We start from the raw sequence: 16,940 nt of genomic DNA on the forward strand, positions 1-16,940 counted from the left end.
TTTGCTGGAAGGTGGGGAAGCAACAGTCAGACTAAATGAGGAAATTTACCACATGGGGGTCATGGACAAAAACAACCCTAGTAACCGTTATCAGTATCAGTAGTTATGAGTAACTACTGATACTGATAACGGTTATCAGTATCAGTAGTTATGAGTAACTTCACCCACCCACCTAAAACCATAACGGCACCAGGTTCCGCTTCCACACACCCAGAAGGCCGACTATCCGCCGCCTCTAACGGCCCATCGTTTTCGCAAATAGAGCAACGAGCGCCTTGAATCGACAGCCTTCCGGAAGCTTCCGAGGAAGAAAGTAGCGAGGGAAACCTATTAGACCGTGCAGAGTGCGCTTGGGTGGACGTGCTTGAGTTAGGAGGCATCTCCCTGCCGTGGATGGCTAATGGGCCATCGCTCCGAGTCGCGATCGGGAATCTCAGCCGTCCGGGAGGTGGTGGTGGGGGCGTCATGCATATTCAGTCCATGCTTTGCACTAACCGAACGTGGGTGCGTTTCTCTTTAGTCACTCTCGAGCGCGGTAATAAATGGCGGATCGCTGATTAATTCCGACGGACGCGAGCGGGAAGGACACAGCAGACGCGGGCCGATTGTTTTACATGTAAACAAGATATTGAGTAACTCAATCATCTGGAAAGCGTAGAGCGGCACATTACGGGTCCCGCGGCCGCCTCTCCCTCCTTCGGCGGCACCGCGAATTATTCAACATCAATTTGCGAGTGATGCAACGAGCCATCTGTCTGGAGGCCCGCGCATCGGGAAATGCCAGTCACAATTTTTTCAGACAAACGGTTACGCTCGCTCTTCGGTGGGCGTCGCGAGATATCGATGGTCTCGCGAACGAGCCGAGACACCCGTCTGTCGTGACGGCGACGTATGAAAGCGAACGCGGAGACAGCCATCGATGGAGAGCCACGCAAAGCCATCTGTATACATTTACATGTCCGTATATATTCTTCACCGAAATTGTTTCTATCGATTCACTTGGAAGACTAATTCCGCTGAGCCCAGAATGGACGTCGGTGGGGGAAGGGCCGCGAGGTTCCGGCAGGAGGCGCTCTTCGTTCCCAGTGCTTCACTTCAGCACCGTAATGAAACAGGTACGGTACCTTCCCTTTAACCGCCCCAACACCCATTTTCCATTTTTAAAAAATAGCTTAAAACATTTTTAGACTTCCCAGGCTTTCTGTTACTCTTATAGGGTGAAATACAACATACACAAATACAGCAGGGAAAGCGGTACTCTGGTTTTACTCCATTTGCACCCAGATCACAGAAGAGCTGGGGTAACTGAACTAAAAACAACATTTATTTTGAATTTTAATAAAATTTTAATGTATGATGATAAGTTCCTATTATTTTTAATCCATCTATTTATTTTATCAATATAGACAAGTTTTTAAGTGTTTATATGTACAGTATATATACTGTATATAGTATACAGCATATACAGTATGTATAACCTACTATACATATACATTGTGTGTATACTGTATATAGTGGATATATACTATATAATATATAGCATAGTACATGCACTTAGTGTGTATGTATACACATATATACAGTGTGTATACACACACACGGAGACACACAATTTAATACTGCAGTTTATAATGAAACTGCGCTGTCCTTGCATATTGAAGATTATTTTGCAGTATTAAATTATCTTCACTCTGTGATGGAGGTGAGTTACACATTAAATTTACAATTACAATATTAAATAATGATGTGTACTAAATAATTTACATCACTCCTTAATTTTATTATTACTTACACACCGCACTATTAATTTTTGCCAGATTTGTTCTGTTTAATCAGCGTTCTGGCCCAATACACCTGTTTCCTTCAGTTTTTTGCAGGCGGCCGAAGTGCTTACCTTCTCCGGGAGCAGGGGTCAGGGTTGGGGGGTACAGGGCTGTCGGGGTGGGTCTCCAGTCCTGGGTGGTTGCTTCGGGCCCCATGACATTTATCGTGTTGATAACCGGTGGAAACTCCCCGTTGGCTGAGGAGAGCAGGGGAGAAGAGAAGCTCACATCAGTGAGTTGGGTGGGCATCGATCAATGACCTACTGGTCACCTTGGGCTGAGCGTGAACCTGGACAGCAAGGGGTGTGGCGGTTAGGGCTACTGCATTTGGACTCAAAGGACCCAGGTTCCAGTCCCACCTCCTCTTCTAGTACCCTTGATCAACGTACTTACCCTCAACACAGTATTACTGTCGATACAGTAAAAATCACCCGGTTCTGCAAACAGGTAAATCAGTGTAATTTGCTTTGGAGAAAAGTTGCACCTAAATGAACAGATGAGTGTGTGTGCGTAGTGTGGGGCTCCCTCTGTTCGGTAACACACAGTTAGTGATTTCCCAAGTTCACTCTGTATAGTGTGCAACGCCCTGCCCATTATACAGCATCAGTCAAAAGTTTGAGTACAGATGAGCGACACCTGTATGGCAGGAACGGGACAGGAGAGTGGAAGCAAAGGGACACACAAGTGTCCTACGGTTCTGGGAAAGGAAGAGCTGCGGAGATGTGACCTCACATTTCATGATTCAGCTCGTTAACTGAATGCCTGATGAAAATATATACAAAATAAAAAACCTTCCTGCAAGCGTACTCAAAGTTTTGACTGGCACTGTATCCGAGCCGCTGGAGCCGAGGGCCGAGTAAGCGTTGCCGTGCAATGAGGCTGTCGGGACCTCACCTGCCCGAGGTCACAGTAGTTTAAGTGGCCTGGGGAGGGACCCCGGAGGGGGGCGGGGGGGTGCATTGAAAAAGTTTTTAGTTTTTCTACAGGTGACTTGCAGGGTGAGGTGGACCTCTGTTACAGGGAGCCAAATTTATTTAGTTTGCCATTGCCCCCCACGCTACGCCAGGCGCGGACCACACAGGAAAATGGTTAAAGTGCAGGCCGGACGAGGAGGCTAAAGGATGCAGAAATGTGGCCAAATGAAATGCCGAAGTGGGAGCCCTCAGACATGCCGCACACGGGTGATAAACCAATTCTCGATTCTTCTTTAACCGCAGAGCCTCCGGCATGAAGAAAAGCGCGACGCAGGTGAGAGCGAGGGGACGAGCGGCTCTCAAAGAGGAGCTCGGCTTTTTCCCGTGATGCTCGGCGATCACAAAGGGCCGCATGGGAGAGGCGCCCGGGGCTGCAGGACAGTAATGAAGGACTCTGTTAGCGGCGGCACGCAGGACCGGGGGTCACGGTCGACTGCGGTCACATCCAGTAACCCTCGACCCAAAGACATATTTAAGGAGATGCTCCACGATTTCATTCAACATTCAGGAATGGACCACAGAAATTTTTTTTTAAAAAAATCATCATTGGTGAATTAAAAAAACCTAAATTAAACAAAGATAAGAGAGGACCTAACGGGTTTCAAATGAATCAATTTAGCTTAAGAGCATTTCAACATATTAAATTCCTCAATTCCTGCTTCTAATTACGTTAGCATTCCAGATTGTAGTTTTAAATGGGAACTCATATAGTTTTACAATAAAACAGGAGCATAACCCCAGCAACACAGTACATATGACCTTACACTAACTTATTTATCTGAGGCTTTTCTCCAAAGTGACTTGCAATTATTTACTCATTTATACAGCTGGGTAATTTTACTGGAGCAATTTAGGGTAAGTATTTTGCTCAAGGGTGCTACAGCTGGAAGTGGGAATAGAACCAGCAATTTTTGGCACAAAGGCAGCAGCTCTAACCAATACGCTACCAGCTGCCCCATATTATACACATAGTATATGACCTGAGGGACAGATTGTCTTTTGCTAGAACAATCAACACTCAATCCGTATGATAATTCAGATGAATCCTGGACTCCTCTTTGAATGCTGGACTTGTCGGACACTGGCGGTCAATCACATTTTAGAAACGGTGCCGTTCCTGCCCTTGTCTTGTGTATTCGGCTGATTCTCGTAACATGATGCTATTTCGGGTGACTCTCCCGTTGCTAACATTAATTTAAAAAAAAAAAAAACATTAAATTAAAAAAATGTCGATCGGATGCAGCTTGATGGGAAAGTGTGGGGGAGCGGAATCACTAGTCCTCAGTCTTGATAGGAGATTTAATTTATTCTCTCCCAATATTTATCGGCCCCCAGTATGTACATATCTGTGAAATAATTTGCAAGGGGGCCGTGCATAATTGGATGCTCACAGCGGGCAGCTTTGGAAGACGATCCGTCTCTGATGTCTTGATCAGAAATTTCCTCAACGCCCCCCCCACCACCCGTAACCTTGGCTTTTATTTCATTACACGGAAATCACCACATTTCACGCTCCAGGCTGGAGGTCCATTGTAGTGGTAATTCTGCGCCACCCCCTTCTTTGTTTGAATTTTGATTGCAAGTGTGTGTTGGCTCCGCCCACTTAGCAGGGGGGTGTTTCAAGATGAGCACACACTCGAGTTCCAGAGGGTCCATCCCCTGCCATCCAGCCGTCGCACCTCGGCCTACTGCCCGTGCCACCCCATTTACCACGAGCTAATTTACATTTCCATTGATCAATTTCGGCAGTTCGACTCTCTTCGTTTCCCGTGTTGTTGCCGCGACGCCAGCGATGCCACCCGTCGATGGCACACGCTTCACCAAAGTGTAGAGCCACTGTTTAGCATCCCCAGCGTGACCGCGCCGCAGTCTGCCTAGTAAAATGCACGAGTTGTGTCCCCCAGCGCGCAGGGGTTCCTTTTTCATTTTCATACCATTATCTCGGCCGACTGCTTTAATTAAACATATTGATCTATTTGGAGCTTGAAATTCATTTAAAGTTTTCACATTCGGAACTAAGACCTAGGCAGCGTGCGGTTTAATGCATTAATATGTGTCCCAGGGACGTCAGATGAGCGCACGCCTCGGGTTTTTTATCCTCCACAAGGTTTGCTGGGCCACTGTATGCAGGACACGTGTCCAAAGAAACAAACAAACAAACAAACAAACTCTCTGAAGAGGGAACAGTTGGTCTTGGTGGTTCTTACAAGTATGAAAATTTTGAATAATGTAATACTACAATATATATTCGCTTGCCAGGGTGAGGAGAAACCTTTCACAGTGTTGAACAGCGGCTCCTCCAGTTACAAACACTACTGGCAAAGGAAGTGTTTGTAACTCGCTTTGTTTGTAACTCCAGTTACCTTCAACCCCTTTGTTGCAACTGGTAAAAGGTCTTTTACATAGATAGCTAAATAAATAAATGTAATGTTGAAAGCATTTTGATATTATCTTTGAGAGACAATAAAATTAAAATAAAAATAATTGAAAATAAAAAAAAATCATCTTGGGCACTCCTATTCCGTAACAATTGTTGACCGATTGACCGATTAAAAATGTGCGAAATTCCTCGAAAATACATGAGCTGTAAACACTGTGGAAGCGAATTTAACAGGCAGTGTCACTCTCCCGTTCTGGTGAGGAGGTGCTCGCTGCTGCCCCCTGTCGGACGGGCAGATAAACACAGGTCGCATTCGAAATGTCACTGCGCATCCAAATGGATGAGGGGGAAAAAGCAACAGGAGATTAGTAAATAAAGCGGAACAGTTCAGGTTACTTTGTCCTTCCTAAAGGGCAACTGCGCACTTCAGGGGTTCATGTGTCTTACACCTTTAAACCCCTAGAGCGGCCGCAGCTCTGGGATTCGAACTTGCCACCTGCTGGGCTCAGCGGGGGTTTCTTGCCTCCTCTGCTACTTGTTGGGTGGCGATAACAGTTTAATTTACACAGCGATGGGAGACTCATCCATTCGACACTATCAACGGCAACACGCTGCATTCGGGCGCTCTCTCCCTTTCTCTCTCTCTCTCTCTCTCTATTTTATTCCGCCCTGACAGACGATATATACTTGTATTGGCAAAGCATTACAACAACAACGTTACCATATTTTGTAGCAATATAAATAAATAGATGCAAATTATTCTAATAAAGGACTGAAGTTCGTCTGTCCTTCTCTCTCTGGGCAGGAAGGAGGGTGATGCTCGGGTTCAACGCTAACAGGTGTCTGCGAGGGCACCTGGGGAAATAAAGCGCTAAACTCGGCATCAATATTTCATAAAAGAACATCTGTAATGGAAAAGGCCCTTAAATGTCACCGTGCTGCGAATGGCGCATTTTTCAGATGCGTCCGTCTCCAGGGAGCCGCGGAGACAGAGAAGTCCAAACGCAATACACACGTTTCATAATTGTTATATTTGTTTTACGGCACCGTGTCTTCGGCGACCCGCGGACCGACACACGGATACGTCGTTGTCTCGACAGAGGTGCCCATCCCCCGCTCCTCCATGTCAACATCTGGACGTTAGGGCAGACGGTGCCTTCCGGGCCTCCCCGGCACCGCCGGTCCACGGGCCACTGCTCGGACCTGCCGAAGGGGGTCGAAAAACGACCAAGGACAGGAACTCGGCCCCCGTCCGTGTTTAAGGTGAAAAGCACTGGTTTGTTCCATCGTCTCCAGGATCACTGCGCATCTAACAAGCCCACCCTGGGGAGGGGGGGTAAGAATTATTAATAAAAATTACGCAGTAGGAAAAAAAGGCCTTTTGGGAAACGTCGCCTATGCTGCGCAGGTTCGGCGTGACCCTCCCAACCATCCCCACCCCACACGCACGGCGAGCCTCGGCTGTACAGCTGTGCGCCACAACTTGTTATTCAGGACCAGCCTCCCTCCCGACCCAGCGGTCCGGAATCAGTGAGGAGAGCGAGGAGGCTGTCAGTCCACAGCTCACCTGGGGCTTCAGGCTTTTTATGCACTCTGTCAGCCTCCGGACACACCTCTTCAGCCTTTCCCACACGCACACACCGCACACCCTTCACTCTCAGACAGAGAAGACAGAGCTGTGCGATCACATACAAACTTACACATATGAACAAGCGCAGCAGCAGCAGGTGGCGCGCTGGTTGGCGAAGGAGCCGGGTTCGAATCCCACGCCCTGCTACAGCATCCTTCATCTAAGTACAAGTCCAAAAGTACCCACAGCGTCAAAAGATGTGGTCAGAAATTACTGCGGATACTTTGACTGCCCCTCGGACTTACCACGAGAAGATACGGTAAAAAAATTACCCCGCTGTACAAAGGTGTAAATCAGTGTAAGGTGTTTTCGATGAAAGTGTCAGCTAAATAAATAAATGAAAATCAATATATGTTCACCAACGCATGTGCGCAGTCCCGCACAGGAACGTGGAGCGATACTCGTAAAAGTGCCGCGGCACAGCGAAGGATCCCTCGGCACGACCGGCTCCCACCGCGGTGAAAACATCCTGACCATCACACTTCTGACAACAGGCTCACATGGCACCTCCGGCCCTCATTCGCACACAGGACCCGGAATGCGTCGCAGTGCTTGCACCTCGACCGGAGCGAATCGACACCCGCCACCACGGTGCGATCCCTCCTCGCCAGCAACCCCACCATCTGCCGCCCGTGCGCCGTGGGCCTGCAGGACTCGATTCGCTCGAGCCAATGGGCACGTGGGAAGTGTGAAGTGGCATCAAGGGTGCGGTGATAAACTTTGACAGGGCGTCGTATGTGTGTCTGCGGAGGGGGTGAGAGCATGAGGTGCCACGCAAATTAAAACTAATCAATAACCTTAACATCCCGTAAAACCTCGTTGCCAGTCCCAATATAAAAATAAGACATTTAGTTAAAATAAAGAGCGACAACGGCTGGAATCCACGGCACCTGGTTGCTTTGTGTTGCGGCGGGTGGTGGTGGGGGTGCCATGCTCCGCTTTCCAGAAAGTACTGTCATTCCGCTCCATTGATTAGGAACGGACATGCCACCTAGCCAATCCCACTAACTGATACCCAGGTGGAGGATGAAACAGTGCTATCTGGTGAGGGCCCCCCTGCAACCGCAGCTCAGCCAGATCGGTATTTACGGCGCGGGGATTGCGTTTCATTGGGCTGTCATGCAGGAAATAAAAATGAAACAAAATTTAAAAAAAAAAAAAAAAGAACAGTCCTCGAGCACGGATGCCCTGGTGCGGCAAACCAGCCGTAGTGTCGCATGGAGCATGGAGCATGGGACAGCTGAGCTCCATGTCTTCGTCCTCCAGCAGCATCTCCACTGGACTCGTCGGACACGTTGTCCCTTCTCAAACTAAACTGCCTTTGCATTCACGTCCATTCGCGTCTCTCCACAACGTCGTACAGCTCCGAGCAGATAAACTTCACGACAGATGAAGAGCTTCAGAGACAGACATGTGATAGTTGAAGAATGTTTTGAGACAGTTTGTCCAACACCACCGTTTTTGTCGGCACACATTACAGAGAATCTGCATCTAGAACTGACAGGAAATCTAGAGGTGATCATGGTGTGATGAAATTTAAGAAGATGGTCAGAAAGGGATGGGATTTTAAACCCTTCTTGAATGCTGGGAAGGACTCAGCAGCTCTGAAGGACAGAGGGTTCATTCTCAGCATTCATTCCACCTCATCTGGGACAAAACTAAGAAAGAAAGGAGATTTGATTTTGGACTCCAAGTGATCAGAGGTGAAGGAGCACAGCATTCTTGCTGGGGTGTAGAGAGTGATCAGGTCCTGTAGGTGTTGTGGTCCAGATTCTTTGACCATCTCGTAACCAGAGTGGTGAACTTGATATAGACGTCGACAGGCAGCCGGTGGAGAGACACGAGGACGAGGACACTTGGGAAAACTTTGCATGAGCTTCTGAGTCCTTCCCGCTCAACGAGGATCCTAACAGCTGCATCTGCATGAAGGCCTTGAAAGGTCAAAGGTCACTACCTCCAGGATCAAAGCGATGCTCTGATCGTTCTTACATCTCAGGGGACGTCACGGCTCTGCAGGACCCGCTCCGCAACTTCGCTCCGATTGTTTATAACGAGCGAGCAATTTTATGCTAAACGCAGTTCCTACTCCGCCTCCGACGCTTTATTAAAATTCTCCCCTCATTACGGCTGAGAGGCGCAGATTTATTATTTAGCCGACCTGAGCTCGCAGAGCCAGGAGCCGAATCAGCCGAGCGAAATCAGCTGAACTTAAGGAGGAGATTTGGATTTATTCAATCCCCAGAAGCACACTGCCAGCTTCTTAAGAAAGCGGGTTTAGCTGCTTTAATCTGCCCAATTTGCATTATTGACACCGACGCCCATCCAACTCCAGGGCAGCGAAGGTTCAGGGGTGATGACCGCCATTTCCACGTCGACTCCGCCTCTCCCCCGGCTCCGTCCAATCACGGAGGCCACAGTGGCCACCCACCCTTTGTGAGAGCCAATCAGAGCCCCGCTATTTTGCTCCAAACCAACAGATCCAAACTTAGGTTTTCTCATTTGTTAAATATTAATCAATACCAATTGTCTCAGGACAGGAAGTAAAACGTCCTTGTGTTTGTGCAATAAATCACTTTTTTAAACTCCGTATGATGAGCGTAATAAGACTTCCGGGGAGAAAACAGGTAAAGTCACCAGACCGTTTATGATAAACAGGCTCCAAAGGATTATGGGTATGATACTCACAGGCCAGGAAGCAGTCCGTGCTGAGGGAGAAGTTGTCAATGGCCAACACCGACCCAGGAGCCGGGAGTTCCTCCGTGCTGAACTGCAGCCAGAACCTGTCCCAGGAGACAGAGGAGTCAGCGTGGACAGTGTGGACAGCGTGCCAGTCCAGAACCAAACCATCCATCATCATGTCCCAGCTGAGCTCCGGACCTCACTTTGGATAGGCTGAAGTTTACAGTCGCCATGGTTACCAAGATTCCACAATGTACTTTGAAAGGCCACTTTATAGCTTCCAAACTGCAGGGATTTCCAGGGCACAGCAAAGAACTACACGGGATGCTTACAAATAGAAATCGTGGGACAGCTAGATAAAAGATAATAATATTTTGATGGGACCTCTGCGCAGAAATTTAGAAGTGTGAGAGGGATGTTCAGGAAATTGTCACCAAAATGGAGGCGGTTATGCATTTATGCAGAGGAGTGAGAAATTGGATCAAAACAGAACTGCTGAGGGATCCTGGCATTGTACTTAACTCTGAGCCACCAACGAATCCCATGGCAAAGAAACAGGGAGCTGATGAGAGACCCAATCAGGGGCTGGCAGATTAAAGAGACACCCAATCAGGGAATGACAGATGAAATAACTACCCAATCATGAACAGGCAGATGAAATAACCACCCAGTCAGACCCTGCCAGATGAAACAGACTCAGTGTCCTCTAGAAAAATATCAAGTGGCATGGCTAATTAGAGAAAAGTGTGGTAAACAGTGGCCAACTGCCATGATATTTCACCCGCTCCCTTTAAAGGAAGTGCTACAGGACATGCGGGGTCCCTCCCTAGTGGGATTCATTAAGTTTTCAGCACAAAAGCGAGGGGTTATCCTCAAATGTAGACCTAACTGGTATATTTGCATATTATAGAGAGAGCAATAAATTATGCCATTTATTAAACTGGGGAAATTAACAGTAGTATTGAATATTTATTTTCTGCCTCGGAAAAAAGCGCGAGACTGATACAGTGGAGCGGCGGGACGTCTTCCGCCCGTTTGATGGTTTGATGTGTTTACAGTTTTGGGGGTTTTGAGAGCTTTTCTGTGGGATGACTGGAAAGCAGCTGACGGTCTATGAGGCAGGGAGGCCGGTCGGCGGGGGGCGGGGGGCAGGGGGCTGGGCTTGGCTCGACGGGCTGGTGCCGTACCAATCCGCCAAGCCGTACAGAGGGAGGGTGACGAGTCGCCAACCCGGCCGTGGCTGCATGCCGTTGGCCGAGCGCCACAGACTGCGCTTCTCTCCAGGCTCCGTGCTGTTCTCCACCACCCAGAGGGACAGCGCCCCGCTGTGGCGTCCTCCAGAACACAGCCAGAAGCGCACCTGGGGGAGGAGGGAATATGCAAATGAGCGCGAGAAATATCGTACAAAGAGAAATGTCAACAAAAATCCAGCCCTACATATTTTCGTCAGTTTGCAACACTCATCCCAGCAAACTTATTATGTTATTTTTCGTCTCTATGTTTGGTCATAACATCTAAACGATGAGCGATACGATAGCTGTGCGTCAATACGATAACATCGACGGCTTTGGTTTGAGTCTCGGCCGACGTCTGGTGTCCATCAGCAACTGCGTTTCGTTTGCAAAACTTATTCTTTGTGACTCCCGTTAAGTTGCTATTCATTAAAAATGGCCAGTGAGTGAGAAAGTGGGTGTTCGGGTGGTGCTGGAAAGCAAAAGTAGAAGAAAACTGATTTCTAAATGAAAGTTGAACTAAAACAGGCAGAGAAGAGGAACCATAGAGTTGCACTGGATTTATCTTATTGCATTTCCGCACTTGTGTTGTTATTTTGATACAAATAATGTGTGACATTAGTGGGGAAAAAAGCAAAACAGAGCTGCAACTTTTGGAGCCAAAGGTCACAGGTTCGAATCCCCTTCCTGCTACAGTACCCTTGAGCAAGGTACTTAGCCTAAATTACTCCAGTAAAATTACCCAACTGTATGAATGAGCAACTCAGTATCATAACACTGGAAGTTGCTTTGGATGAAAGTGTCAGATAAATGAATAAATGTAAATATTCTTATGGTTTATATAACACAGTTTAAGGGGGTTTGTGACTTTCGACAAGGTTGTTGGAACGGAACCCTGTATTAAGTGTAGTATCCCCTGTACACAGTATCATGTGTATCCTACAGAATTCTGATGGAGGACAATTTAAGAGAAAAGTTTTGACCCTGGGCCCAAACTACCGCGGTACCCATGGTTCCCAGCTCTATTCAAACCGCCGCAGTATTGAGAAGAGGCTGAATTAGTTCAATTAGGGTAATAATTACTTTGATCAAACACACTGCAGTCCAGCCCAGTGCTGAGCAGCAGCCAGTTAACATAATGGACCTGGAATGACTTCAGAACTTAGTGACGGTTCAAATCTCGGCAGAAGCAGCGCCGCAGTGCCATTCACTGTTTTAACCTAACTGAACCCATTGGGTATTTATTTGTATGAAATTAACATGGTTTTACATGGTATTACCGTTGGAGAAATGCTAGAATGTACCGCATTCAGGTTCATGACTGGGGTTTTACCCAAGACAGCAATATATGCTTTGATGGGGCAGCAGGTGGTATAGCAGTTAAATGGAAGACCCTGGGTTCGAATCCCCCCAGTCAGCTGTAAGAGCCTTGATGGAGATATTTACCCTGATTAATATAATAAAAATTGCTCCGCTCCATAAATCGGCAAATCAGTGCAAGTAACTTAGTGCTGGCGGCCCTCGGCAGCGAGAGGTCACTCACAGCTAAGTACGGCCCATGTCGTGGCACCCTGAGCAAACTGTCCCTGGTGTGAGTCCAGATCTGTCCATTTGGCACACAGAGGACTGAGTGACCTGGACTTCCTGGTCCTGATTGAACACGTTCGGTGAAAAAGTAACACAAAGCCAGTGACCCCTTAAGCCTCACTTAACGTGACATTTCCATCAGACCTGCCCTGCTCTGCTCTGACGTGATGCTTCACATCACCAGTTACTGTGCATCTCAACTTAGACACACGGCTGGGTGTCAAGCACTGCTTCCAACTCGTGTTGTTCATGACTCCAAAGACATTTACCCCATTTCACTTAAAACAAAAAAAAAAAAGAACCTTTCACAATCCAAGGTTAACAGCACAGACATGGGCCAATTTCTTCTCAGGCTACACTGAATATATTCAATACAGCTGTAAAAATTTTTCAAAATGACTTTTACGGGACTTTTTGGATTTTAGATTTTTTCCGCAACAAAAAAAAGAATTAATTCTGGTGACTAAATATTTTTAAAAGCAATTTCCACAAACTCCTCCGCTCATCCAACAACGTTCCTCATTTTGTTATTGATCGCAAACACTGACCGACACCAGACACGAACTGTAAACACTGTGGAAGTGAGTTGAATTAAGGAGATAGATAGATAGATAGATAGATAGATAGATAGATAGATAGATAGATACCTCACAGACGGCATTTCTGAGAGGTGGGGGGAACATTGGACTGCGCAACAATGGCACTCCCTGGGGTCCTTTGGAATGACTTCCACCCACAGCCATGACTGCTCCTGAAACACACACACACACACACACACACACACACAAAACCTGTATAAGCACAGTGTCAGACAAGCACGTCCCATCCCACGGAAGGCTAATTTCAGTGCGGTACCTCGAGACTGGCACACAGGAGCGCTGACCCCAGGCTTTGATTCTAGAACCTTCCAGGACGGCCCCCGGCCAGACACAGAGCGCCAGCCGCAGTCGCCCTTCTCAAAGGAGCAGTAGCTGCCGTTGATGAAGCCACCTGTGATGGACAGAGTGGAGCGAAGAAGGCATGAACAGTGAAACAGCCTCGGGACAGTGTGTGTGTGTGTGTGTGTGTGTGTGTGTGTGTGTGGTCGGGGGGTCTCGAGGTGACAGGAGGCAGAAATGACAGCATTAAAAGTACAACAGAGTGAGACAGAAGCATGAAACAATAAAGCCAAATGGCTCCTAATGGCCCCAGGGACGCGGGTAGGAAACAGGCAGGGGCAGCAGTTCGAGGAGGAGTGTTGGCCATAAAAGAAAAGAAGGCAAAATTTTTTTTTTTTTTTTTATGCATTTATTTTTTTAATCAGACATTAGAACGTCCGTGTTTAGGGACAGAGTTCACCTGTGCTCTCCGGTGCCAAATCACACCTCGATTACCTGTTTGAATGTTCTATTATGGTGAAGCAAAAACACACCATATTTTACCTCCCTTTCACTGCGCTCATGTTGAGTCATGAAGTTAGAACAGAAATAAAATGAAATTCTTTTATTGTTGCTCCGGAGGAGGGGGGGGTGTCTGCTGGGCCACGCGTTCGTACGGTCGATGTCACAGAGGTCAAGAGGCAACGCTTCCCCATGAACCAGTGGCGCCTGAGGAGGGAGGGGTGCGGGCGTCGCCGCCGGCAACCGTCACTCGCTGCCGCGACGGGGAAGCGGGACCGCCGCTCGCAATCGGTCACCAAACAAATGAAATCTGATTCGGTCTTGCGGAGATCATTGATCCGTGAAGCGTCTGGCAGGAGAAACAAATCACCGTGGGGGCGCGCTGGGCTGAAGAATGCAGAAATGATGGCCATTAAGCCCACGAGTGTAAACACATCGAGCGACGGCGGCGCGCGCCCCTCGGAGACGGATCCAAAAGGCCTCCCGATCGACACGGGCCAAAGTGTCGTGGAGCTCATTCTGTCGATGCCCCTGCTGCACAAAACAATTAAACAAACAACCAAACTGTCATCTTTGTGTACAGCAGCACTGTAACACACAGCAAACTCTGTGTGTGTGTGTGTGTGTGTGCGTGTGTGTGTGCTGGGACACTTGAACCCGCTCACCTAATTAAAATACAGTAAAATTAGTTTTATTTCTTGCCCCTTCACACACTGATGATTGAGTGCTCTTATATGTGGCCCTCGAACCCGTCATAATAACGATTGCGGATGGACTCCCCACATTGGACCCCCCAGGTACAGAATGACAGTTTGCACCATTAACTGCCGGCAAATATTTTAAAGTGCTCAAAGTTACAGAACGTCATACAGTTCCAGGAGAAATTGGCTGACTGTGCATTTCATAAATATGTTTGACTCTTGGTGTGTAAATTATATTAAATTCACCATACATACTGAAGCAAAAATAAACTAAGATGTAAAAAAGTCAGCAATTTGTCAAATTCTTCATAAAATATATCAAAATCGTCAAGAAAATATCTGTAAATTCTCCCCTAATTTTCTTTTATTTGTAAAATATGGGTAAAAGCGGATGATGCACGAATACGGAGCTAAGTACCATCTCCCTCTATATTTAAAAAAAAACAACATCCAATAAGCACTTGTCTAGTACAGGGTCATGGTGGTCCAGAGCCTATCCTGCACAGGTCATGAGGTAGGGTCTACCATCACACAGGACGCAAGCCCATCAGAAGGCAGTCGTGTGCACTCGCGCACACACACACACACACACACACACGCACGCACGCTACAGGCAGCGTAGACTTGCCAATCCACCTGAAACATGTCTTTGGACTGTGGGAGGAAACCAGAGCACCTGGAGAAAACCCATGCAAAACAGGAAGAACATGCACACTCCAAAAAGACTGAACCAGGATCGAACCCACAACACAGGAGCTGGGTGGCACCGGTGCCACCCGCTGTGCTGCCCCAATGAAAGAAAAGGGAACACAATTTAGAGAGGAGACGCATCACCTTCCGGAGAAATCTTCATAGTTGGTCACAGCTGCAAGAAGCCACTTCCTCCGGTGTGTTTTTTAACCTCTGTTTTTATGTGTTAAGTGCTTTGGCAATGAAAATGGCAATCATTTCTCTGGCAGCAGAGTGATATGTGGGGGGGGGGGGGGGGAGCGTTACTGCCGCCGACACGCCGGACAAAAAGGGTCGAGTTGACACGTTGAAGCGAGAGCTCCACCACTGAATGGTGGCCTGTTGCCCAAACATTTAAACCAAAAGGAAGGCACTTACATCCACACCCACACAATAAATATACTCAACATCCATGATGGGCTGGAAAATACCAAGTACCATTAAAAATAGCTCCTGGAAAGATACAGTATGATCTTTACACTATTTTCAGGGTAAAGCCACTGTAAATCCTTTAAGGCAAATTCAAATTCAGATTCAAATATGAGGCTAATACCTGCGCAGAGCCTCGCAGTTACCATGGTAAAGGCTTCCCCCCTGCCCCTGCCCTGTTCTGTATGTATGGGTGCCCAGCAGATTAGTGATTACAATAAAGACCGAGAGGAACAATAACCTGAATCATGCTGGGTGGGTGGACAGAACTGGCGGTGTGTGACAAAGACGGTTAAAAGAAGCTCTGTTCTGCTAGCAAAAAAAAAAAAAAAAAAATTTAGAAATGACTGAGTTATGTTACTTTTATAAAGTGAATATATACACTGACTCCACTTACAAACACAAATGGGACAAAGAAGCTGTTTGTAACTCGTTTTGTTCATAACTCGAAAATCATGTTCCCCCCCAAATCACAACAAATAGACATCCCCCTATTTGTTTGCTGTTTAGGGGCTGTAAAAATCTTAAATATACTTATAAATATTTAAAAATACTTCAGTTTTGTTTTATTTGCTTTGTGCGACACCGAGCCATAAAATGAATCTGAAGTGCACGAAAATAAATGCACGCCTCTAAAAACTCCTATTCAGTGACTCCTATTACTGACCATTTCATGCAACAAATGTGCAACGTTCCTCATCTTGTCGTCACTCAACACAACTCAGGAAAAAACCGAAGACACTGTGGAAGTGGGTTGAATGAAGGCGGTCCGACCGCTCTGTTTGGGTGCTCTTTACCGCCACCTATTGGCTGCTTGAGTAAATAGCTAACGTCTTCTCTCGGCAACAAACTGAAGTCGCAGGCAATAGACGAGCACGGAAATTAAGAGGACGGTCGAGTTATGAATTTCCAGATATTGACTCTTCTGACACGAGGAGTCAGCGCATCCAGGCTGTGTCAAGGCACATTTATTTAAACATTTAGCTATAAATGTAAATACACAGCACATTCAAACACACTCAGTCACGTTTGCGTTAATATTTAATATTGGAACAGGGGATTTAGACGCATTTCTGAAATAAGCAGAATTATACAGGTTATCTTTAGAGATTACAGCAGCCTAATTATTCTGCATCTAATTAAAGAGGAAATGTAGCAGTCAGACTCCCGACGTGCGGCGGAAAAAACCGTCGAAGGCGAGTTAAATTAATTACAGAGACCTCTGTCACGTTCATCTCTCGGTATCGTACCTTGGTCAATCCTATTAACCGGGAAACAAAGATTTAGCAGTATTCCGTATTGCGGCTATTTGCATACAGCCCAGCGGGGGTTGGGGGGGGGGGGCAGACAGCCGATGAGTGGATAACGGCGGTTGTGACACGCGAGGCCCTCCATGT

The 16,940-nt window shown here is 47.1% G+C and overlaps 1 protein-coding gene across 1 annotated transcript in view; it reads right to left on the reverse strand.

Annotated features, from left to right (window-relative positions):
- Positions 1-16,940, reverse strand: part of alk (ALK receptor tyrosine kinase) — a 241,376-nt gene that overhangs the window by 20,786 nt on the left and 203,650 nt on the right. The window contains exons 12-16 of the mRNA XM_029258577.1: positions 13,161-13,295; positions 12,953-13,056; positions 10,674-10,846; positions 9,493-9,587; positions 1,895-2,020 (exon numbers count right to left, since the gene is read on the reverse strand). Of these exons, the coding sequence (XP_029114410.1) occupies positions 1,895-2,020; positions 9,493-9,587; positions 10,674-10,846; positions 12,953-13,056; positions 13,161-13,295 (633 nt within the window). The remainder of the gene's footprint in view (positions 1-1,894; positions 2,021-9,492; positions 9,588-10,673; positions 10,847-12,952; positions 13,057-13,160; positions 13,296-16,940) is intronic.

This window comes from Scleropages formosus, chromosome 15 (assembly GCF_900964775.1).
Source record: "Scleropages formosus chromosome 15, fSclFor1.1, whole genome shotgun sequence".
NCBI lineage: Eukaryota > Metazoa > Chordata > Actinopteri > Osteoglossiformes > Osteoglossidae > Scleropages > Scleropages formosus.